General features: G+C 44.4%; 1 protein-coding gene across 4 annotated transcripts in view; it reads right to left on the bottom strand.

The window, feature by feature from the left end:
• Positions 1–6,747, bottom strand: part of GRM1 (glutamate metabotropic receptor 1) — a 185,728-nt gene extending 178,981 nt beyond the window's left edge. For 2 of the 4 annotated variants that reach the window (XM_048067862.2, XM_048067863.2), the window contains exons 1-2: positions 6,097–6,747; positions 3,956–4,841 (exon numbers count right to left, since the gene is read on the bottom strand). In XM_048067862.2, the coding sequence (XP_047923819.1) occupies positions 3,956–4,718 (763 nt within the window). In that variant the 5' untranslated portion in view covers positions 4,719–4,841; positions 6,097–6,747. The remainder of the gene's footprint in view (positions 1–3,955; positions 4,842–6,096) is intronic. The other 2 variants (XM_048067865.2, XM_048067861.2) reach the window with 2 other exon arrangements.
• Positions 6,748–24,007: the final 17,260 nt, after the last annotated feature.

Below are 24,007 nucleotides of genomic sequence, written 5' to 3'. Positions count from 1 at the left end.
ACAATGCAGTGTGCGGCAGTCAGATTATCAAAAATCATTATGAAGATGACTAAATACCCTACTGTCTACTTTGAGCTGAAAGCCTTTACAGTTGTGCCATCTGTTTCATCATAGTTCATTTCAAGCCTTTTACTCAAGCAAAAGGAACAGCCTTGTAATATATATCTGGCAAATTTGATCATGACCAGAAACATGTCAGTGTTATCAGTGAAATTCATCTATAAATAAGCAGAATTTGGTACAATTAACTTAAATGGTTAATTTCTAAACATACTTCTACAAAGTCCGTACGTTAATCTGCTGGAATTAAAATTTTATTTATAAAGGGGTATTTGTACACTAAAGTGCAAGAATAGTCCATAAATATTCTTTGACATTGTCAAAGAGATCTATTCTGCACGTTTGTATTTTGCATTCACAAAATAAAAAAAAAAAATCTTACATACATTTTATAAGGCCAAAACGTATGCCATGATTGAAATGAAAAGCAAGGCACGGGCATGAAGTATTTCTATTTGATTTTTCAGAAGTGATCTCCTTGGAAAATGAGATGATAAAAGGGCTTCTTACGCCCTCATCTTGTCTGCTTTAAAGGTGAGGGAATAAAGGTGAGGGAATTGCTGGAGACTGTGTGCTGGTTACCAGCCAGTGTGTAGGCGTCTTGTGGTTTTGGATGGTGGTGTAATGCACTGTAATCTCATAGCTGTTCTCTGCTTTCTGGAGACAGCCCTGCTACCTTCTGTGCCTTCAGAGTCACACAGAGCAGAGGTCATGCTCGCCATCTCCGCTCGACATTTCTGGCCTTGTCCCAGGACAGCCGAGGGGCTGTTCTCCAGCCAAGGAAGAAGGTAGCCCCCATCATTCTTCCCAGTTCTACCACATGTAGAACTGGTGGCTGCCTGGTGAGGTGAAAATAATACCTGTCTCTGAAGGTATCTCATGTGACAAGTAACCCTTAGCAAGCAAGACTCCTTCTGCCCTTATCACACCCGCTATGTGTGAATACAACCTGAATTCAGGAGCACCCCTAGGATTGTGCCTAACTCCATGCAGGTGCTTTTAATCCCTTTGATTTCCACAGGACGCCTTGGCTTGGCGTTAGACATACACTTATCTGCATTTCTAGATAAGGATGCCTTCCAAGCCCAAGAGCTGAGAAGATGTACCCATGCCAAGAGCTCCAATACTGAAGGACCTTTGAAGAGTCCTTAAAAAAAATAGTAGTCTTGGAAATGCCTTGCAGCTACTCTGTAGTCACACAGCCTTCCACAGGCAGACGCACAGATTTCTCACATCATTTCATGACTGCTGCCTACTCTGAAGTAAATGTGCTCTCATGATGTGTAACTCTGCTCAGCTGAGATACACAATAACCAAGCATAGTAACTTGACTTTGTTTTTTTCTCCAATGTGGAGCTCTATGTGCCAAGCTTAAATCTAAAAGGAGTTATGTGGGCCTTTGAAAACAGATTGTATTCACTAACTGAGAAGTTTCTAGCCAAGTGCAATGTTTATGTATCTTAATAAACAACGGTGAAAAGAAAAAGAAATGGTACAGCATACCTCCATGCAATGTCATGTAACAGTATGTAGAGATTGTGTATATTGTTAAATGTCGTCACCAATAATGGCATTAACACAAGAAGAATGAACCTTCACATCAAATGCAAAGAAGGATACCGAGGACTACTTTAAAGACATCATGCTACAGATTGGGTGACTTTATTGTCCTGATTCTCATGGCAAGTGTAGGCTCCATGTTAAGAAATGTGCGCACCAAATAGTATGCTATTGATTTCTGACTTTCATTAGAAGCATATTTCTATAGACTAGTGTTGTTCTGGGCATTTGGATAACTCCAGACAGAGTGTAGGAGCAGAGGAAGGGGACTGGAGGAGTTGAATGGTTCAGACTGCCTGAGAAAGAGCTCATCACCTCTGGGTTATTTCTGTGACCCTGCCCTGGGTCAGGGTTGACCGAGGAGCACGGCTACCTGACACAGGTAGGCAAGTTTGTGGTCTCATTGCATCCCCTTGTGGCTGGGTGGCTACAAGAGCTGAGGATTGTCTACCCTATCAGAACGAGGGACTGGGTGGAGAGACTGGTTGGATGCTCCAAACCCATGGTACCCTGGAATTCCTCCCAACACATTTTGCAGCCCACCATAAAGACAGCATGGAGGCCTGTGAGTAAGTGTGGAGGAGGAATGTTTCCAACTACACTTTATTCCTGTATTTCCAAACATAGCATGGCTGGAGCAGCTCCGATTCACACAGACTGCTATTCAGAGTGGCTCTGAGTTGTCTGTGAAGCATGAGCCCACCTTTAACACACCACCAAGCAGCAATCTCACAGTGAATGCATGGGATTTCAGGCAACATAAATGGAATAATTCACATTGATTTTCATGTGTACTAATTTCACTTCACACGGGAAAAAAAAAAAATCTTTGAAATCCATCCAACAGCAATTGCAATGGGGGTTAATGACATCTTCCTGAAAGGAACAAAGAAGTTGAAGTTTATTAAACATATTGCCAGTGGAATAAGTATCTTGACTCTAACAATAAAGGTATGGCAGATACAGCTTTTTATTACGAGACCAAAAAGGTATGGCAGATACAGCTTTTTATTACGAGACCAAAAAGAGAGAGAGAGAGAAACTTGAGCTGCATAATCTGCAAAATCCTGATGACACTTCCTAAGAGAAGACTGTTACCTTGTGGGGTACAACCGATCCACTATCTTCAAAAGTATCACTCTAAATCCTACAAAAATATCTTGCAGCAAGCATTTTTCATCACTTGGGAGCTTATTTGTAAAAACAGATATTGAATTAAAATTTCTCACAAGCAGTGAATAGAATTGCTACTTATGATCTTTAAAAAAAATAAAAATAAAAATAACTTTCATAATCTATTGTCTTTTCCAAAAGAGATAAATCCCACTAGTGTTAACACGAGTTACATCTACAGAGAGAGAAAGAGAGAGCAGATCCCTTAAGGCAGATCCTCAGCCAATGTGAATTAGCAAAGCTCCCAGGAAGTGCACTGAAGGGAGATGTGGCAATTTACATCCACAAAGAATTTACCCCTTTGATGTTTATTTTTCACCCTGGCCTGCCACAAGATCTAATCCTATCTGTCAGCAATAGGGAAACTTAACAGCTCATATATGCAACTCTTTATAGCAGCTCCTTTTCTCATCTGTGACAGGGCAGAAAATGAACTGCAAATGTCAGGTCATTGCTTCCTGCTCTTGCATATGGTTTTTGAGAACTGCTGCACTTTCATCTCTTAAGGGTCCAGTTTAATTCATTTCACCTTTGCATGTTGTATACGCAACTCTTAGTGGAGACTTTTATTTATTCATAACAGTGTTTGTTCTTAGCACTTCTTACTTTGCCATCTCTGTGAGGATAGAAGGTGTGGAGTCAGATCACAAAGGAGGAGAGAGAATCGTTAATCAAACCCAGGAAAGAGATACACTCAGATAAAGCGAATAGGTGCACAACTACAACAGCAATACCCCCAGCTTTGCAGTTTCGTACTTAAAAAAATCCCCTTTTAGGGCGATAGCTGGACTGCAGAAATGCCACAGAAAGACGTTAGGTGAGCTCGCTTTCTCCCTAAAGACGAATCCCACCATTTACGTCGGTGCAGCTCGCCTGGCTGCAATCCCCCGGCTCCTTTCCGAGCATCCTCAACCTCGGAGCCCCTCTCGCCGCCCGGAGCGGCCGCGGCCTGTCGGGTGCCGGCGGCAGGACCGGGGCAGCGCCGCCGGGGGCTGGTGGGACCCTCGCTCGGGGGCTGCCGGAGCCGCCCCCAGCCCCGGGGCCGCCGGTCCCCGGGGACCCTCCCGCGGGCGTGGGGCTGCGCGACCCCGGCCCTTTTCCACGCGGGACCTTCTCTCGCGTGTCGCCCAGGGGGGGGCTGCGGGAGCCGCCCCGCACCTACCTTCCGTGTGGACGGCGGAGACGTAGGTCCAGTTGTAGCGCTTGACGATGTCGAGCATGGCCCGGGCTTGCAGCGTGTCGGAGGGGACCACCCGCAGGAAGTACTTGTAGAGCGTTTTGTCGCTCAGGTCGATGCTGGTGGCCGAGTAGGCGATCTGCGGGATGTCGAAGAGCTGCAGCAGGTTCTGCACCTGGATGGCCACCGAGCTGGAGCCCGGGCCGATGACCCCCGCGATGGGCTTTTTCAGCCTGCTCTGGGGCTGGGGCTGCGAGTCCGATAGGCAGCGGCTGCCGCCCTCCCTGTCGTCCCTGATGGAGATGAGGGAGTCCCGTATGAACTCGATGCTCTGCTCCAGGGCCACCGAGGAATGCCAGCACGAGTCCCGGATCTCGCTGCCCAGGGTGATGTTGGGCAGCAGGACCGGGTCGGCGTTGATCTTATCCAAAGTGTGGAACATGGCTTCCACCCGCTGGATGCCGTACTGCTCGCGGATTTCCCCGCACTTCCTCTCGGGCACTTTCTCGGCCGGGGGCTGGTGGTGGACGGAGAAGAGGGCTCCGATGATGACATCGCCGTCCATGCGGGCCACCGAGCGCTGCGAGGAGGCGGCGGAGAGCAGCGCCCTGCGCCCCGCGCCCCGGGGCAGCACCTCCGCCTCCAGCAGCAGCGCGGGGACGAAGACCAGCAGCACGCCGATCATTTTGTTGCACGACGTCGTCCAGACCCAGGCGACGAATTTCAAGGGCTCCCCTTGCCTGCACATGGCTTAAGGGCGTGTAGGAAATGGCATCCGCTCGCCCCCGCCGGCTCCCGGCTCGCTCCGAGCAGCATCACAGCGAGGTCCCTCTCGCAGCGCCAGGCAGCCGTCAGCCTAGGGACTTCCAACCTGGTGGCACAGAAACGGGGGACAAAACACGCTAGCGGGGGGCGCTCTCAAACCCCAGCCCGGCGGCACAGCCCCGCTCCGCCACTCTCGCAAACGCCCGGCTCAATCCGCTTCATCCGAGGCTCCCGGGAGCAACTTTCCGGAGGGAAATGGAAATAAAGCGTGAGCCTATTTCCCTCGGCACGCCACCGGGCACACCGGCACGCGTGGGGCTGGGGGATCCGCGTCCTCCTTGCAGCCAAAGCTCCCGTTTCGAGTCGTGTCCCCCCCCCCCGCCGGTTCTGCCCCGCTCCCCCCAAGTTGGGAAGTTTCCCCGGGCACCCGGCCTCGCTCGGCCCCGGCGGCCGCAGCCCCGGCGGCGGGAGGCGGCGCTGCCCTCCTCGCCTTGGGGCTCCCCGAAGGCATCCTTCCCCGGCTCAGGGGGGTCCTCTCCCAGGGGAGACGAGGGGGTGGAAAGAGAGCCGAGGAATCTGCCCCGCCGCCGCCGGGAAATGTCATTTAAAGGTCAGCGGAGGGAAGGAGCGGAAGGGAGCCCCTTTGCAGTTTACCTGAACTTTTCCGTGCGGAAGGGGCGAACCCGTAATGCAGCCGGGGACACACACACACACATGCCATGGGGAGGGGGGGGAAATCCATGCTAGTTACTACGGCAACGGCGGGCAAAGTCCCGCTGCGCTTTACCGGCACGCCTGCCTCGCAGCCAGGCTCCGGGCCGGGAGAGGCGGCGAGAGCGGCGGCGGCGAGCGGAGACCTCGAGAGCGGCGGGCACGGGCACCGGCACCGGGAGCCGGGAGCGCGGTGCGCGGCCGGGCCGGGTCCCTGTTGCTCGGCGGCGCCGTCAGCACCCGGGACAGCGCCCGGCTCCCGGTGCCCCCGCCCCTGCCCCGCCGCCCGGCGGCGAGCACCCCTGGGTGCTTCCCCCAAACTTCTGCCCCCCTGCTGCCGCGGTCCCCCCCGCATGCACCGAAACCCCGACACACGGACGCCCCGACACCCCGACCCACCGACACACGGACATACCGACACCCCGCCGCACTGACACACGGACATAGCGATACACCGACACACCGACACCGCGATACACCGACCCCCCGGCGCCCCGCCACACACCCCCCGGTGCACGCAGCCTGTCCGTCCCGGTGCTCGTCCAGCCGGGCGGGCAGCCCCGCTGGAGGGAGGCTTCCCGCGCCCGCAGCCCCCCGGCCGCCGCCCCCCGGCCGCAGCCCGGTGCCGGTGGGGCCGTGCCGGGCCGTACCTGTCCCGGTGGGGCGGCCGCTCCCCGGGCGCCCCGAGCAGGCACCGGCGGCTCCCCGGGCGCCCCGAGCTGGCGCGCTGGCGGCGGGGCGATGGCTGTGGGCTGGGCGCTGGTGCCCTCTGTCTTCAGCGCCGCTCCACCGCAAGGAAAAAAACAGGTCATCCCGGGCTCATCCATTATCTCACACGGAAGGATCAGGCATTTTCTCCCCCTCCTTAATTTCTTCCCCTGTTCGCCTCGTAAGCGAGCAAGGGAGCGTCACCCGGAGCACGCAGCCGCTGCAGGGGGGGTTCTGTCTCTCCTCCCCCCAGGCTCTTTATTCATTACCCGCTGGTCACGCTTAGCAAGAGCAGAGGCGAGGGACGGGGCCTCGAAGGGCGACCCCGACCACGCTCGGGGGACCTGAGATGGTGAAATGTGCCGAGCTGCCTCGCAGGCACGGTTTCACTATTCAAATAAATACACGTATATTTACATACACATATATATGCACATACATGTATATAACAAGATACTGCAACGGGATAAATCACCTGTAAGGATAAAGGTATTGAGATTACAGTTTTCAGGTCAAGATGAAGCTAAATGAAGCACGTGAGAGGCATGTCAGATTAAAATAATACCAGATTGAGTAATCATAATTCAGACGACCTGCTTGCATCCCTCACGCGGGTCTCGGGTGTTTTACTTGACTGTACGAAAGTTAAAGTTAGATTACCTCCCCGCTGGGAACTCTATAGATATTTGTCCTACTTTTGAAAGAAAGAGGCAAGGACAAACATTTAACTATTCCTCATTCAGCGAAGGGTTTGCAGCGAAGGCTGCCTCAGGGGTGTCTTCTCCCTGTGTCAATATTTGTGCTTTTTCTCCTGTCACGCAGCTAGTTATTTGCCTTCCTCGTGTGTCGATCCGTGAGGCACACTCGTTGTGGAAGACCCAGCACGAGGCTCCTGCAGGGCCCAGCCCGGGGCAGGTCCGCCAGCACCAGGCCCGGGGGCACCGAGCTGTGTGGGGTGGGAATGTGGAGGGGAGCTGAGGGGGTCTGGGGCTCCTGTGAGGACGCTTGGGATGTCCAGAGGCTTTGGGAAGGGATCTCCGGAGCCCAAAGAGGGCAGTGGGACCGTGGGACCACAGGGGCCCCAGTCTGCCTCTTCTTGCTGGCACCTCCCTCACAGGCAGCCTGGCATGCCCGAGGTTCCCCAGAGGACCAGCAGAGTGAGCGATATTGTCCTTTTGGTGTTGGTACTCTGGTCTGCATGAAGTGTCACCATGTGCCACCCTGACCCTGTCACTGCCCACAGATCCAGCACTTCTGCCCTCACAAACAGCCCGTGCCCCCCGTCTCACTGTCTCCCCATATCTCTGTACACATGTTCATTCACCATGCAGTAACCATCCTTGGGGCACCGCACAGGACTGCATTTTTTGCAGAGCTATGAGCTGCCATCAGACAATAGAAGGATCAGGGTGATAACAGAGCAGGGGCTGTAAGCAGTACTCGTTTTCTGTGGAAAACTACCTGATGTGGAATATTATTCGTTCATGAAACAGAGGAAAAGTGAACAATTTCCAGTCTCCTATGAAACGCAATTTGAAAATCACTTGGAGGTTGATTGAAATATTCTATTTTGATAGCATCAAAAGTGTTTTGTTCTTATTTCAGTTTAAACATTTTATACTACGTAGCACAGAGTGTCATTATTTTTACTTGAAATGAAATCAATCATCAGCTTAAAATGGAAGCTCTTTTCCAGTATTTCTCCAAAAGATATGATTTTGTCTACAAAAGACATACTCCTGTTAAATGTTTCCATTTCAACAATATGGCCTCTTTCATCAGAGAATCTTCTATAGGAAAAGTTCTGGTCATCTGTAAAGAGAAAGGCCATAATATTGTAGAACACATTTTGAAAGGGAATAGGTTCGGAGTAGCAAGGACTGAAGCTTGGTAACTTGGCTTGCTGAGACCCCGTTTTGGTCCTCCCTCCTCTGCTTTCTACCAAGAGCAAAAATTCAGGTTGACTGTTTAATTGTGCAGACTCTCCAGCTACATTACTGGGCAGACTTAAAGCTATTCTGCAAGGATCAGTGCCTCTAAAATTATGTAGTTTTATTCTGCCTTGAAAACAAGAGGAGATTTCATATTTTCCTGTTTGAAGTCAGTTAACACATACACACTAGCTATGTCATAAATTCTCAGTAATCCTTTCCATTCTGCTCACTCAAAGGCTTTCCTTTCATGATTTACACAAGCCACCTACTATATATACAGAGTATGCATGCAAAACATGCACAGGTATCCCTCTGTTGTAGCATTTCATTTCAGTATCGTGTTTGCTTGTGAACAAGGATTTAGAGTCATCTTATCATCAGGCAGGCTCGTTCAGTAGAAACAAGGATTTTAATCTTCCTAATATATTCAGCATGTTTTCTCCTCTTCTCTTAGCAAAGCCAATGCTTCTCATTGGTTTCACTTAAAAAAATGTGCCAGCTACAGCATCATTTTTACCCTCTTTCTTATATTTAAGCTATGAAGTCACCCTATCTGTTAAGAAGCAAAGAAACAGCATTTTAAACAGTTTGATTACTTACCCTTATTTGCTTCAATTGCTAGGAAGTGAACATTAAAGGATCGATGTCAGTATATACGGAGCTTCATAAAGGTCTGATTGCTCAGCTGTTCCTTGTACCAGTAGATCCATTAAAATTAAATAGGATTAACCCATGAAATTTAGGTCTCAATTCTGTGATATTTAGAATCTAGCAACAGCATCCAGACTGACCTACAGTTTTATTGGGCTACTCTCCTCTGCTCTTTTTTTTGACAGGCATACACACCCCTCGACCACAAGGATCCCCAGAAATATGAAAGCTTCTATTGCTAGTCATCCAACTCCTGCTTATCCCCTGTCTCAAGTCACAGCATCCTGAGCACATTTCACGGGCTTAGGAGATTTCACATCCTTTTAAAATAACCAAAATACCTCCTCAGAGATTTAGTCAGGAGGTTATGAATTCAAACGTCTTTCAAATAAGTGTGAGATCCAAATCAGTGCAAAACTCAGCACTCAGGGACGTCTTGCAGATTTTTGACACTCTCTAAGGATTATAGGCTTCATGATGTGATGAACAGACTAGATTTATTCATACATTCAGCAGTTTCAATCTCTGGCTAGCAGATCTGTTAATAAGTTTAAAATAATTCTTTTTTGCATTTTTAAATAAATGACTGATTGTTTATAAGGTCATATTAAAAATACTCTCAGCCAAAGTTTTTCATTAAGACTGTCAAGGGGAGGGATCACACCACCATGCTCCCGAAGGGAAAAGGCCTGGCTTTTCCTGAAGGAAAGCTCACCTCTTAAATTGTTTCTCAACATGAACACATGCCATCCAAACAATGAAATGTGACAGGCAAAAGCATCCCTTTTCCCTTCACCGCAAGAAGAGCCACGTGCCTCAAAGGCTGCATGCGTGCCCTGGGTCTCCCTGTTGTGCAGGTGTCTCGAGAATTTTGTCCTTCTGGTTCTTGTGGACATGCTCATGACGAAGGAACAAGAAGCCAGAAGAATGTCTCCAGCACAAAGGAAGGTGAATACTCAGTTCTGGATAACGTTCCAAGCCATCCCTGTATTTATTTATTTCTTAACTGCAAAAATGTACTTATGGTGCCCTCTAGACCAAAATGCTGAGCAATATTCATAATAAATTCTTACACACATCAATTCTATCTGGCTTAATTAGTTTTGATTAAGCTCTCTTGTCTCGAAATCCTCTGATTTCCCTGAAATAATCCGCTAAGAAACAACCTGAGTAAATAGATAAATCTGTGCTGGGTCCTGCATACCAACAAGCTTGTGTTACAATAGGCCAAAGAGAAAAGTGCATTCCAAAGTCAAAGGTCCACCATTTCTGAGCTTCAGACTCTCCTTTTAAAATATACAAATCCCTCACTTCATTTGGGAATGTCAGTCTGAATCTCTCTGGCAAGACTCACCAGACAGGAACTTACACTGTGTGAGTGTGATGGGAGAGAAGCTACCTTTGCAATATGGGGTTAATTCAGGTTAGCTAGAGGCATCTGCTGAGCTAGACTGCTAACAAACAGAGCACAGAGTTTAGCTAGAAGTCCCTGTACTCTGTGGAGAACAATTTAGTGCTGTGTTTGTGGGAAGCCTGACAGTTAAAGCATCTGCAGGCTGGAATTTTTCAGTGATTTTCAAGGACAGTTCTGCATAAAGCCACCTGCAGGAATCCAATCTGGTGCCACAAAAAACTGGTAAAATCTACACATGGAAAGAAGGTCTTTGCAGTGCAGGTGAGAAAACGGTATTCCTGCTCCTTCTGCCATCCAGACTTTCAGGCTGGAGCTGTGGGTCAGTAAGCCCTTACACTGCAAAATTTAGTTACAAAAGGAAAAAGTAACTCAAGAAGAGCAAAAGTTCACTAAGATTGCAGCATAAGACAACACATCTCTGCACCACTCAGAGGGGAACCTGCAAGTACGTACTAATTTCTGAAAATTCCCCAGTAACCACAGCCAGCACTGAAGAAAGCAGCTCTGTATTTACCAGATGATATTTTTGTCCTTCATTTCACCACATATTTCCCTTCCAGATATTTTGTATAACAAAAAGGGGGAAAAAAAAGTCTCATTAAAAATCACAAATGTCAGAGACAGAAAAGGCTAGCAGTCTTTCCAAAACAGGATCATTTTACACTTGACTAAAGAATCAATGGAGGTTTTGCAAATGTCATTTTAGCAATCAAACCATGTGTAAGAAATCTCTGACACATTTTTAAGAACCTATCCAATGCTCCAAAAATAAAAAGTAAAAATAAAATAAATAAATAAAATTAATGGGTCAAAAGTGGTACACTGACTTAGGCTGATTATCCCAGGCAGTTACTTTTGCCATTGACAGTCTATTCCCATTTACGTAGCACTGTGTACAAGAGACACCATCATCTTTCATAAGTACCTGGTTTTGAAGTCTTTGCGATAGCAAATAAATAGGAGAATTGAAAACCTTAAAGATAAATAGGATTTTATGATGACCTTTAACTGAAATGATCTCATTTTCTACCTTGCACCTTCTTTATGCATTTACACTTGTTCAGAACGGATGGAAAGTATGCCTGAAAATCACTGACGTCAGACAGGTTGCTTTTATTCACTCTCACTGTACATGGGTGTAAATGAACAGAGAGGAAGAAAGTTTAGAAGAAAAGGCGTATCTCAGAGTGAGCTACAGAGATGTGAGTGGATTCAAAGACTGAGGTGCCATGGCTTTCCCCTCTTTGAGGTTGTATTGGTCTTGCCTGCATTATATAAATCTGTAGTTTGAACACTATGGATTGAGAAGAGTGATTGAACTGATTAACAGGCTGAAGAAAACACAGTTTGGATTCATATTACAATGAACCAGAGAGAAAGAGGTATCAGAAATGCACCGCATCCTGTAAACAACAGCAGAAAAATACCTCCTGACAGAAAAAGGAAAGGGGAGAAGCTATGTTTTTTTATAAAATCCATATGGCTGCCTGCAGCCAACGTATTTATATCCATGCAGTTTACACGCTTCCAATGCTTTAGGCTGAACCTAATGGTTAAGTGAAGAAAACATGACAAAATATTAGGCAATACTGTATTTATTTTTAATACATAGCTGTATTAGGTGACTTTAAGCATAACTTACAGAATAAAGAAACTGATACCCAAGTACAATGTACAAACTTTATTATTTGCAAACTGCTTGATTCATTTGTTCAAAAAATTGATACATTAAAGCACCACAACTGCAAAATAAGAGGCTAGTTCAGAGAAAATACAAAACAGTTCTTATTAAGTGTCTACATGTCCTGACATCTTCTTTGCTGTCATAAAAAACAAGAACAATATCTGAGTACATATGTTTCTTTTAAGTACTTCTTTTATTTATAGTCCTCATGAGGAATTGCCTAGATAACAGGATTTCCATACAGACTTTATCACTTTGACTTTCTAGCTAGGCAAAGCATTTCTGGAAGCATTTCATTACTTCAAGATCTATTAGGATCATTGTAATAACTCTCTTTCCTCTCACTTCCCTGACAGTATGCTGCTGTGGTTTGGTGACACATTAATTGCTTTTTCTCTGCCATTTCCTTCTGGTCAAGTGGCAGCACTGTCTCATGGGCCATTTCAGGGATGCCAAGTCCCCTCTTCTCACCTGGGGTGCCTGGCTCCTTAGCCACAAGCTGTAACTGACTGGTCCTTATGGTGCTTCATATCCCAGTTACTCTAGAATCAGACTTTTTTACTCTTGCTCAGCTATGCAGCTATATTTAACATTGGATTTATCACAAAATTGTCTTCATTAAGGTAGGATAAGAAATGTCAAGTATAACACTGCCATGGGTGATGAAATGGCTGAGGTCCACGTGATGCTTGAATGCATTGACTGTGAATGCTGGTTCTCAGTATGTATATTCAAATGCTTTTTGTCTTGCATTTCTATCAGCTATTTGCCTTTTGCTGCCCATTCTCTAACTAGGTAATATTTCCTTTATTTCTCTAGTCCACTTATGAGTAATGGATTGTATTTGGTTCATGCATTAGGTCACACAGCTTCAAACACCATACTTGGATGTTTGTTCTCCGGCAAATCCTCCTTACCGAATTCTCTTTTTCATGAATGATACAGGTCAGATCCCAGAGTTTTTGGATCCCAGACCCCATCAGTTAATCCTGCTGTGATTAACTCAGGCTCAAGTACTTCTCTGAAGTACCTCACAACCATTGCAGTACCATGTTGGTACTGATGACAGTGCAGCTGTACTTTAAATCCCCGTAAAGGATCAGCAATCCTCTACTGTGTTAGAGTTTGCTGTATAATTCTTGTTCTAACGAATACTCTTTTTTGATAGCACATCTTTGAAAATTACTAGAGCTGGAAACATAACTGCGTAACTCTGAGAGTAGTCTCAGGCAGACCACTTCCTCAGGCAGACCTCCCCCTGGATGAAGGGTGGTAGTCACCCTCTGAGAGGGCAGCTTTGGGACCAAGCTACACCACTGCTCTGAGATGTCCAGTGGCAGCCTGTAGGTCTTGGCAAGACATTTTAGATGTTGGTCTACAGGTCCAAAGAGCTGCCTACTGGAGAAATCATTTTTCTCCCTATGCTGTGCTGCTACGGAGGTGATCAAGATGTTGCTGAAAACAGGAGGGGTACACTCTGTAAAGTTGCTGAGACACTAGAACTTGTAATACACCTTTAGGGCAATTTTCACGTTACAATACAGAAGACATTTGTTTGCCATTGCCTCTGGAAGGGACATCATAAATAATGAAGGAACCAGGTGGTGACTTGGGTGACCTGCTGAAGTTCTTTGTAATCAAAGCTGAAGCAGTCTATATTTACTTACTAAATAACTGGCAATGCTACAGAACCAAAAGCCTGGACACACATCAATACGCTAAAACTAAATAAACTGAACAGAAGACAAGTTATTTGTCTTTTTTAACATGTCATTGGAAATTGTTGGTAACAAGCAAACCTGTCCATTTGGAAACTTCAGAGCGCTTGTTTGACCATCATAGTCTTGCAATTTAAATTATTCACCTATGCCCAAAAGTATATTTGATTTCACATTTTGCTGTTAAATTTTTTTGTTGTTGTTCTTGTTGAGCAAAGCATAGTTATCAAGACATAAACTGGTCCTGATTTTCTGTAAACACTGGAATAACAATGCTCTGAAATTCCAGACTCCCTCATATACTTTGAAATGGACATTAAGAAAAACAATGCACCTAAAACCATTAGTTTCTTTAGGAAAACTTACTGTCTGTAGCCAGGAGGTTGAACTGAAAATGATCAAAAAAGAAGGCCAGGAGCATTGAATAAAACCCAAAGGGAAGTACCTCACATATTATTAATTACAGAACACTTTATCTTAGTTGTCTAAGCAGATAAAAGCTGCGGTGTTTGCTCTGCCTACTGATGTAAACCTCCTCCCCAGAATACCAGTAACTATTCAGACTAAAACTGGAAAAAAATTATCACTGAAATTTGAAAAAGTCTCAAAGATAAATACATTTTTTCAACTGTCTTGAAGGTCCATAGCTGACTAGAAGTAGACCTGTATAAATAGGCATATTGGAAGAGAAGCAGGCAAAGTAACACCAGCGACAACCAAGTGCCAGTTGGCATTGTGTTGGGCCAGCCACAGAATGGGATTTCTTTGCCCTGGGGACTAAAGAGAGGTGACTACCAGAGTTTGGAGTGATCGTGAGGCAGATGGATCATATGCACATAATTACTAGAGTTGGGTATGAAGGTGGGTTCCTCGCAGAAACACTAATACCCTCATGTGTGTAAATTGCATTTATAGATTATTAACCATAGGTCATAAGGTGACTCTGGAAACTTGATTCACAATGGATGAAGGGACAGGAAGAATACATGACTGAAGTTTTCTGCCATCCATCATACTACAAATCAAAAAGCATTTAGGTAATCATTATTTGCTTCACTGAATGAAGGGAACTCACTTAAGGGAAAATTTCTAAATATCAGTTAGTTGTATTATTCAGAGAACATCTGCATATTCACAATGATGAGTTTAAGGTAAAGTGGCCTTGTGGTTTTCAAACCATCTGTACATGCCTATTGTGTGAGCACATATTATTTTAATGGTATAGCCTTTTATTTTTATTATGGAGGGCATTATCTTAATAACTATAGCATGCACTTGTTTTTGTTTTCCTCTTCCTTGGCAACAGCTTCTGAAAAGACTCTTTTTCATCTTCACTGCACTTTTTCTTTAGCTGAAAAAACATAAGAACCCAATAAATTACCTCAAACCAGCTCAATTGATTTAACAGCTGCTGCTAACTGTCACTACAGGAATGGGCAGTGATTGATTTCCGTGTCACTATTTAAATTCAACAGACGCTTGCTAGTGCTGCATAGGAAACATCTTAATTCTTTCGTGTTTCTGATTTCTAAATGGTACCTGCACTTAGTCTTCCTTGCATTGTGTTCAAATCACAGGAAAATGGCTTTTTCAAATTTATTATTAGATCTCTTGGACTAACTGAACATCTTATTTCCTCGCTGGCTTTTATTTTTCTTTAAATTCCAGCCACTGTCAAGAGGAAGCAAATCTGCACACCATTCTTTCATATTACTCTCCTCTACCAGCCAATTTAGCATGTGCCACTCAAATAATTTATATAACATTTTCAGCCTGTTTTCTAAATCAGCCTGAATTTGCATGAAAAATCTTCCCTGTTTGCTTCCATTTTGTGGCTACATGTAGATAGACTAATGGCACAACCTATAGAACCTAATCCCAAAGTCATATGCTTAACTTCACTCTCATTTTACAGAGTTTTTAAGTTTGTGCCCTCACAGTTTTCTTTTTAGAAATTGAGGAGGAGGGTAAGGGGAGGTATTCAGGGATATGAGCTCAGAAGACAGCCTTCAGCTTTAGTTGTCTAGTTCATTTTTAATTTTGTTTATTCATTTCTAATGCAGTAAAAGCCTCATGAATAAATAACCCCTAAAAAAAGATCTGCACAGTAAATACTCAGATGGACTACTACTCTATTAAAGGAACACCACATATGTTTTCCATGCATCACAGCTATGCCTTCCACTACTGTATATACTTTCTAGTTAAAGATCTCCAAAGGTGAAGAGAGAGGCATTCTGGTCTATTTGTTGCTGCAAGGAAGACCTGATGCTGTTCACGCTGCTTCCTTGAGGTGACACAGTACTTTTGAGAGTGCAGAAGATTGCTGAGGGGTGATAGGGAAGAGTCTCTTAACATTTCCCAGCTGTAAATTGGACATTTTAGGATGCTGAGGTTAAACTTTCTTTTCTCTTTGCCTATTTTAACTGTCTTGGTTGTGGATATGAAATGTGGGTGAAAGGAGACTGTTATTCAGACTGGTGCTATTTGTAATTTTATAGTGTAGATAGTGCATTCAGAAACCTTTTCTTGAATGCAGTCTGCATTCAATGCTGTTAAAGAGTTTATCTTTATACAGTTTATAGGATAATTTTGATTAGATGAAGTTCTTACTCCATAGAAGTGTATAATACCTATACTAATTATGGTAATTGAATACTGGAAGTTGGTGATTCAGGAGAAAGCTATTTGCTTAGCATATAACACTTCGGGACTATGAGACAGGGAAATGTCTGGATTTGAAGAATAAGCAATAAAGACCACTTTGGAGCAGATTGTCCCTTATGTTACCTTACATTACAGATATCTTAGTGATCATTCAAATTGATGTTATCTTGCTCGAGACAGCATTAACTTCACCAGAATCTCTCAGAAACACAAGGCATAGATAGGGAAGCACCAGCATAGCTCCTGAGGGAGCTGCATTGCTTGTGCAGAAAACGATGCAGAAGGCAGGCATTAACTTGGAATGACGGATACAAAAAGTCAAACCCAACTAAGCTCCCACCAGGCAAACCTAACCCACGCTGGAATGATTTTGACCACAGCTGGGCCCAGACAGACAGAACTGGAAAATGTGACTGCCTGGGCAGGACCCTCCTTGCAAAGGTATCTGCTTGCAAGAAGCCTGGACAAAAAATTTTGGTAAACTGTGAAGTTTTGCACGGTGTGGATGCTGCCCTCTTTTTTCCCCATCTCTCATCTCAAACTATTGTGTTTGTTAGACTTAAGAACAAGGAGCAAAATTTTGAAGTAACACTGGCAACAGCAGATAACTGGAGTTACCAGGGTACCAGAGCAAAACAAAATTCTGGGGTTAAATCACTTTTGGCGGATAACTTATAAGTGACTGTAAGTGGCCGGGACAGTGTTACCAGCTATATCTGTGTGCTTGTGCTCAAGTTTCCTGACGCTATGTTCACTAATGCATTTAGCTCAGCGTGGGGCTGGATCTGCCCTAGGAGGCTGGGCAGTCAGGGCTGGTGGAGCCCTCAGTGCCCTGAGGTAAATGTACCTACTTATGCTTTGGGCAGGGACCAGCACTAGTGCAATTTGTGACAATCCATAAACAAGATGCTTATCAAGCTGGAAGATAAACATTCCTGCTTTTGCTGATATCTCTACACACAACATCATAGTACTGTTATTTATATCCTATAACATCTTAATCATTTATCACTTTCCATCTGTGCTGCACACTCAGGACTTCATCTATTAGAAACATCTACAGGTCCATAAACATCCTAGCAGAGTATTTCTGCAACCTTTTTACATTCTCTTTCTATTGCCTAGAGAAAAAAAGTGCAGTAAATAAGAAGCAATACTTTGCTGGAAAAAAAAAAAAAAAAAAAAAAGATTTATTTTGGTCTGGTCCTGTTACTTTCTCTTACAATCATTTTTCAAAGACAAGCCTGTTCTCCCATCTCTCTGCACCAATTACCTCCTCAATTACAAGGGCTTATTTTTGTCCATGAGGAGCTGTGAAATTTTTGATTGTTTTATTGTGTGATAAGGTGTTGTTTTTGTGGTGCTTTTTTCACCTGAGACTGCGTTCAGTGATGCATTGCCATTTCTGGTGGCTCACTTCCCCAGTCAGACAAGGTGGATGCCACCAATTCCAACTAATGAACAGTCTTGTGGTTCATAGATGGAACACCACGAAAGAAAGCACTTTAGAACAAAGCAAGTCAAAGCCGAAAACCCTCAAAGCACAGAAAGCAGGAAGGAGAGTAGGTCAAAACACAGTTTATTATCATGACTTCTGTATGAAGTTTGTAGTTGTAATTCTACATAACAGATGATGCAACCACCCTGGTGAGAGTACAGCATAAACGGAATCTTTTTGTTGTCATTGTTTTATAGACAAAACACAGTACATGCATCTGGGTTTGGTTTGATTGGAAAAGGCAAAGGAAAGACTAATGAAAAGAAAATATCTACAGATATTGGCAATTTAAAAAAAAATCAAGTTTCTATAATTGGAAACATTGACTCTCTAAAGAAGTACCAAATTAGAGTACATAAATTGCTTACACCACTTGTGCTGGTTATAAACCACAAAGCAGAGCTGTTAGTTTGCTTGGGCCATCAGATCACACCAGGTTGGGCTTCTGTCCTTAGGCTTCCTGTGTTATCACGTAGAGAAGCAACAAAAACAAATCTGGTACCCCAAGACAACTTCTTGTTGCTCATTTCTCACTGTATTTCTAATTTTTAGGCCTAAGACACACATAAACATGGTTTGATTAACAAAAGTGTATGTGTATATATTATTGGAAGCGCATTTATATCCAGAAATAATATTCTTTCTCGTTAGTTAAGGTTGCTGCCTTAGCAAGTCAATGCCCCAGGCCAAAATAGAAGGTCATCTCAGGGATGCTTCAGGCTTCGCTCTGCTAGACCAAATACTTGCTCCAGAGGTCCACACTACACCAGAGGACAGGGGGCTGGAGGCTTTGGGGCTCTTAATGTATATCATAACTGCAAGGGACCAGATCCCATTGCACTAGCAGTGCAACACAGACATTTCTGCTGCCTAGCAGAGAAATGCTTCTCTGTAATCCCCTTGTGGTGTAGTGCCTTGTGACGGGATTCTTTGTCTCACTGCATGACAGGTTGTAGTCAGAAATATCCCCATGTCTTGTACTGGTTGGCAGTAACAACATCGAGATAACGTGTAACTACCCTGAGGCACAGGGCAGTTTGCTGACAGCTTTGTGATGTCTCCTTGGCTGTTTCATGCGCTGTTCAGTACATGATTCAACACGGCCTCTTCCCTAAGCTGGGTTCCAGGTGGGTTCAAATATGAATTTTGGACAGACAATCGAATATAATGCTACTCTAAAGAAGGTGGTTATAAATCTTCTTTCATGAAGCAACATCAAAAATTATGAAATAATTTTAAGATAAAATCTTGTTAAACTTAAAGAAAACATATGCGGAGGCAGATTTTCATCTGTGTTAATTAAATGCATTAGTTTGTGGTGTGAGTATTGCAGATCTTTGTGTACTTCTCATTTTATAAATCAAGGAAACAATATCCTGATCATTGGTGAACTTCATATTTCTTCATATTCAGAAGATACAAAGACTGCTTCTCACTTCTTTATAAGCAAAGAGGCCAAAAGAAAAATGTCCCAGAAGACTGCACATTTTTGTTTCAATGTCACTTTGGATTGCCTTTTTATCCACGGTGCAGACCACAGAGAAGAATTTTGCGTAAAAGAGACTTTTGATTGGTTTGATCTTTATATCAGAGAGTCAGCTATGAATTCAAATCTTCTCTTGCTAGAGTGTGAAAATGAAGATTTTTCACAGCCAAGAAAACATCTCTGAAGAAAACACAGATAATGTCAGAAATATCTGTCATGAGTGTCCTTCAACTCTTCTCTAAACTAGTGCCTTGTATGATGCTATAAATATCTATATTTTGAGCCTAAATTTCCAAGTGCCTTCAATGATTTTATAATACATACTTTACTTATTTATATTCAGTCATATTAGAGGAGTTGTTTTATCCCAGGAACTGCAAACTTTTCATTTATGCATTCTTTATTATGTTAAAAACAAAACAAAACAAAAACCAAGGCTCATAAAAGTAATATTAAAGCAATGAAAGCACCTTATTACCTTGGTATTTAAATAACTTCAAGAACTGTATTGCAAATCCTGGACAGCTACTCTAGATGATATCCTAGATACAACGACATGGTTATTTTCTTTTCCTGCTCTATATTTAGATTGTCTTTTTAACTATCTTCTTGTGTTGGAAAAAGGGAGATGGGCTTCACTCCCACCAGTGACTGATCAGCTGCTACCGCCAGTCCTGAGGTCAGTTATCACCTGGTTTCCACAAAACCAGCACGCAGCTCAGCTGAGCGGCAGATGGACCAGGGTGCGTAAGAACTGCGTACACACGTGAGCCGAGACAGATGGCTGAAAGAGTGCTATCCTGTGGGGTGTAGATGGACTTCTCCAGGAGAAGCTGCGTAGAGAGGTAGAAGGGCATGAGAAATATTGAACTCTCTTATTTTGAAGAAACAGAACCAAAGCCCTGAATACAAAGTGAAAAAAAAGAGAGGTTTGTAATCCCGTGGCTACGTGGTATTGTTTTGTGCATGCTGGGGAGTTAGCCTACTGGCTTACATGATTGCTTTTGGCACATACAAATATTTTGTTCTTTGTAGCTCTCTGAAAAATATGTAAATCTTCCACTCTCGCCTGAAGCAGCATTATAGACATGGATAGCAGCAATTTTGTGATGAACACTCTAAAAATCCCACTATGATAGCTAAATTACTTTAAAACACCAAACACCAAGGAAGTTGCGTAGAGTTGAACCTATGAACATAATTTCCTACCAATGCACAGAATTCTGACTGTGAGTTTACTGATCTGGAATAGATTGGAGCCATATTATACCTCTGCTGTGGTCCATTTTTTCATTTCCATCGTATGGTGATTTTATCTATAGAACACAAAGATTTTTCCTATTAGTTACCTAACTGATTAACACAGTGAGTGGTTTTCTACCTAATTTCCTGAGGCACACAGGTAGTCAGCTAGGTCTTCGGCATAATGTACAGTCATTGTAGCGCAGGGAATATGGTACACCTGCCCTCGGTTTTATTCTTTTGCTGCAGCCATTCACATTTCCTGCCGACAAAACCAACCTGGAGAAAAACACAACTTTGATTTATTTTAGAAAACTCCTGCTTGTTTTTGCAATTAAAATATCAGTGAAAAGACCCTAAAATATTGTATGTTGACTACCATGCTGTTCTCTCGTCTTCAACCTCCCTCAAAAAAGAAACCCTCCACAAAGTTGCATGTCTCTCGCTTTTATTTGCTTACTCTTTCTGGGATTTAAGAGTTGCTATTGAGATCAAAGGGGAATTCGTATCCATAAGCAAGAGAAGCTATGTTCTCAAGCGTGGTCAAAAAAAACAACCAAACCAAAACAAAACAAAAACACACAGTCCCCTTTTATGTCACATTTGCTTTTCTTTATATGGTTCCCTTCTATTTCCTTAAATTAAATGGCAATTTTCTTTTGTGCATTCAAGTTCTTTAGAACAGGAGGGAAATTACTAGGTACTAATCACTAGGATCCTTAGTTATTAGTTGCTGAACAGAAATGGGCATTCTTCCACCCGCTCTTGACCCTTATTTCAAAATAGAGCTTGTTTATCCTGAGAACTATGGAAGATATTTCCTGCAGAATGGGAGTGCGAGAAAAAGAGAGGCTCAGGCAGAAATCATTATGCAGAATAGGCACCCTCTTGGTGCCATTGTATTTTCTTCTCTTCCGAAAGCAGAAAAGGTTCCTTTCTTGCTTACTGATTTTATGATAACATCCAGATGAGATGATAAATGAAGTTCACTTTCACAAGTGCTTTGTATTTTAAGTCTTTAAAAACACAATCACTACAAAAACAAAGCACAAATCCAAACCTTGGAGAGGAAATCATTAAACAGAGGACATGCATAATATATAAATAAAACAGTCAATTAAAAGATGAGAACTCTGAGATTTACAGACATTAGCATGTGAAAAAGCTTGCAGAAGCACAGTTTGTTGTCTGCTATTTCTATAAAGATTCTTAAAGTGTATGCTGCTTGAACAGTTTCTAATAATGGGTGAGTGATTTGACTACTATCTGTGATGTTACGGTGGTTTTGTGTTTTTTGTTGTTGTTGTTTTTTGCTTGTTTGTTTGCTTGTTTGGTTGGGTTTTGTTTTCATTCTTTTCCTGCAGGAGAATCTGCTGTGATGTTTTAGTTTAGACATTTTTGTCTGCTTTTGTTTGTGATGCCATATATTTGTATCGGAGCACTCCAAGTGAAAGAAGTGTTCTTTGTGCTTTTAGTGGGAAGGGGGTTAAGTTTTGTGGTCATCACTTCCTGGGGAAGCTTGAGTAAGGGCTAGGTAAGGTGGATACTGCTAGAACATTATGTCAATAATGTTTGTTTCTGTTTGAAGGAGATTGGGAAAATTTCTCTGGATGATTCATCACCTACTGGATTCCCAAGAAGAGCCTGTGGCAAAAGCTTAGAGCTCCATCAGAAATTCAGAATATTCACTTAATAAAGAGCTTTGGGGGGATGAAAATCCTGAACTGTAAAAATACAAGCTGCCAGGGTAGATCCATCACGTCCAAGCAGGCATCATAGATTTATAATGGAGGAGGACATCACAATATTCATTGTAAACTTTATGGCTAGTTGTAGATACCAAGACATTAATAACACTGTTTCTTATTGCTAACCTTAGAATTAGATTTGACAGCCGTTATGGATCTTTACAGGTAGCCCTTTAGGCTACACACATATAGCCTCTATCAGGCAAGCCTGTGGATACAATCTAGTTTCTGGCCAAGCGGCACAGCCTGTATCCTATCTTCTGGCCTTTTGGAAGGAGCTGCACCCAGTCTGCATTTAAGCAGGACTGACCCTCAGCATGAGAAGTATCCTGAAACCTTTTGTGCCCCTCTTTGCTGCGAATGCCCCTGCACGGTCTTCATTAGGGCACTGGCCTCACATACCTCTTCAATCCCTCATCGCAACAGCTAGACAGTCATGCTAACAGCACGGTTGCTACTGGTGCTACTCTTCCTGAGGAAGCTTAACACCACAGACCTGTCTTTGGAGTGAGTCATCCAAACCCAAAATAAAAAGGCAAGTAATCCACATCAGCCTGTGTTCCCTGTATTCCCAAGTAGTTTAGGTTAGAGACTGAAGTCAAGGGGGTTTGTTCCAGTTAGCAGGCTTCCCTTTTCTTTCCTGTTTCCCACTACTGGTGTAGCCCAGACTCATCAAGCAGAGGAGGAAGAGCAGCCACTGGTGGATCTCTGTCTTTCCTGTCAAGAGCAGGTGCAGAACCCTTGTGTGAGGAGTCCCATGTCTGAGGTCCTGCGCAGGAGAGTCTTCCCCACCCTAGGCTGACTGCATATCACTTTTATGACCCCCGTGCCTCAGTAACCATCAAGGGAGTTGCCCCCTGACTGCTCTGGCACATATCATTGGAGAGAGCCTCTTCAGGCTGGGAAAATCTGATGCTCACGTCTTGCAACATGAACCTGGATGTCAACCCTTGCTGGGAGCTGTCTACCCAGGCATATGGCTGCAAGCCAGGATGTGGGAGTGAAACGTGGCAGAAATTCCTAGGGAAGCAGAAAACTTGAACTGCCCACTCTCTTACTCATTAAGTCAACAGCTAACTCCCAAAAGGCACATCCAGAAACAAAAGGCAATTAGTAAAAAACAAACAGAAAAAGAAGTGGCTCTCAAGCCACCAGCTCAGCAGCACTTGCCGCAGTGCACAGGCCTTGTGCAAGAGCAGGCTCAGACACATTGCTCATGGGGTTGGACACCGTTGTCGCAGCTAGAGATCACAGAATGGGTAACGTGGTGAGCCGCCCCCACAGTGATCTGAGCCTGGCCTTAGGCTTTTTGGACTAGCAGGACCTTCTTCACACAGGGAGCTAAACAAGCTCTTCTGCCACCTCCACAATTTCTTCACACAGATGCTGGAGAACTTCCCAGCAGTAAAGCTGTGCATAGAGCAACAGAGCACCCTGAGGGCACCGCCAGCCCTGCCTGTCCCTGCCCACCCCAAGGCCACGACTCCACATCAGCCCAGGCAGCCCCAGCCCCAGCAAGGCCGCAGCAGGGCCTGGCTTCAGCTCCCCACAGCCCTGCCCCACTGCAGGCTAACGTCCCAGCCTGGCCTTGACCTGTCCCTGTCCCCAGGGCGGTGCCTGGTGTCAGGGCTGGGGCTGCCCCAGTGCTCCCAGTGCCCTGCTCCTGGTGGGCCAGGGGGATGGGATAGGCTGCCGGGCCCTGCCCTGACGGACCCACGTGCAGCCCTGACACCCACAGGGTGCACAGACACATTTTCAGCTGTTGCAAGGACCCTGCCCAGCAAACAGATTTGTTCCCTCCTCATCCCCTC

The sequence above is a fragment of the Anser cygnoides genome, chromosome 3, assembly GCF_040182565.1.
Source record: "Anser cygnoides isolate HZ-2024a breed goose chromosome 3, Taihu_goose_T2T_genome, whole genome shotgun sequence".
In the NCBI taxonomy this organism is placed as follows: Eukaryota; Metazoa; Chordata; class Aves; order Anseriformes; family Anatidae; genus Anser; species Anser cygnoides.
This window is presented reverse-complemented; position numbering and strand designations above follow the sequence as displayed.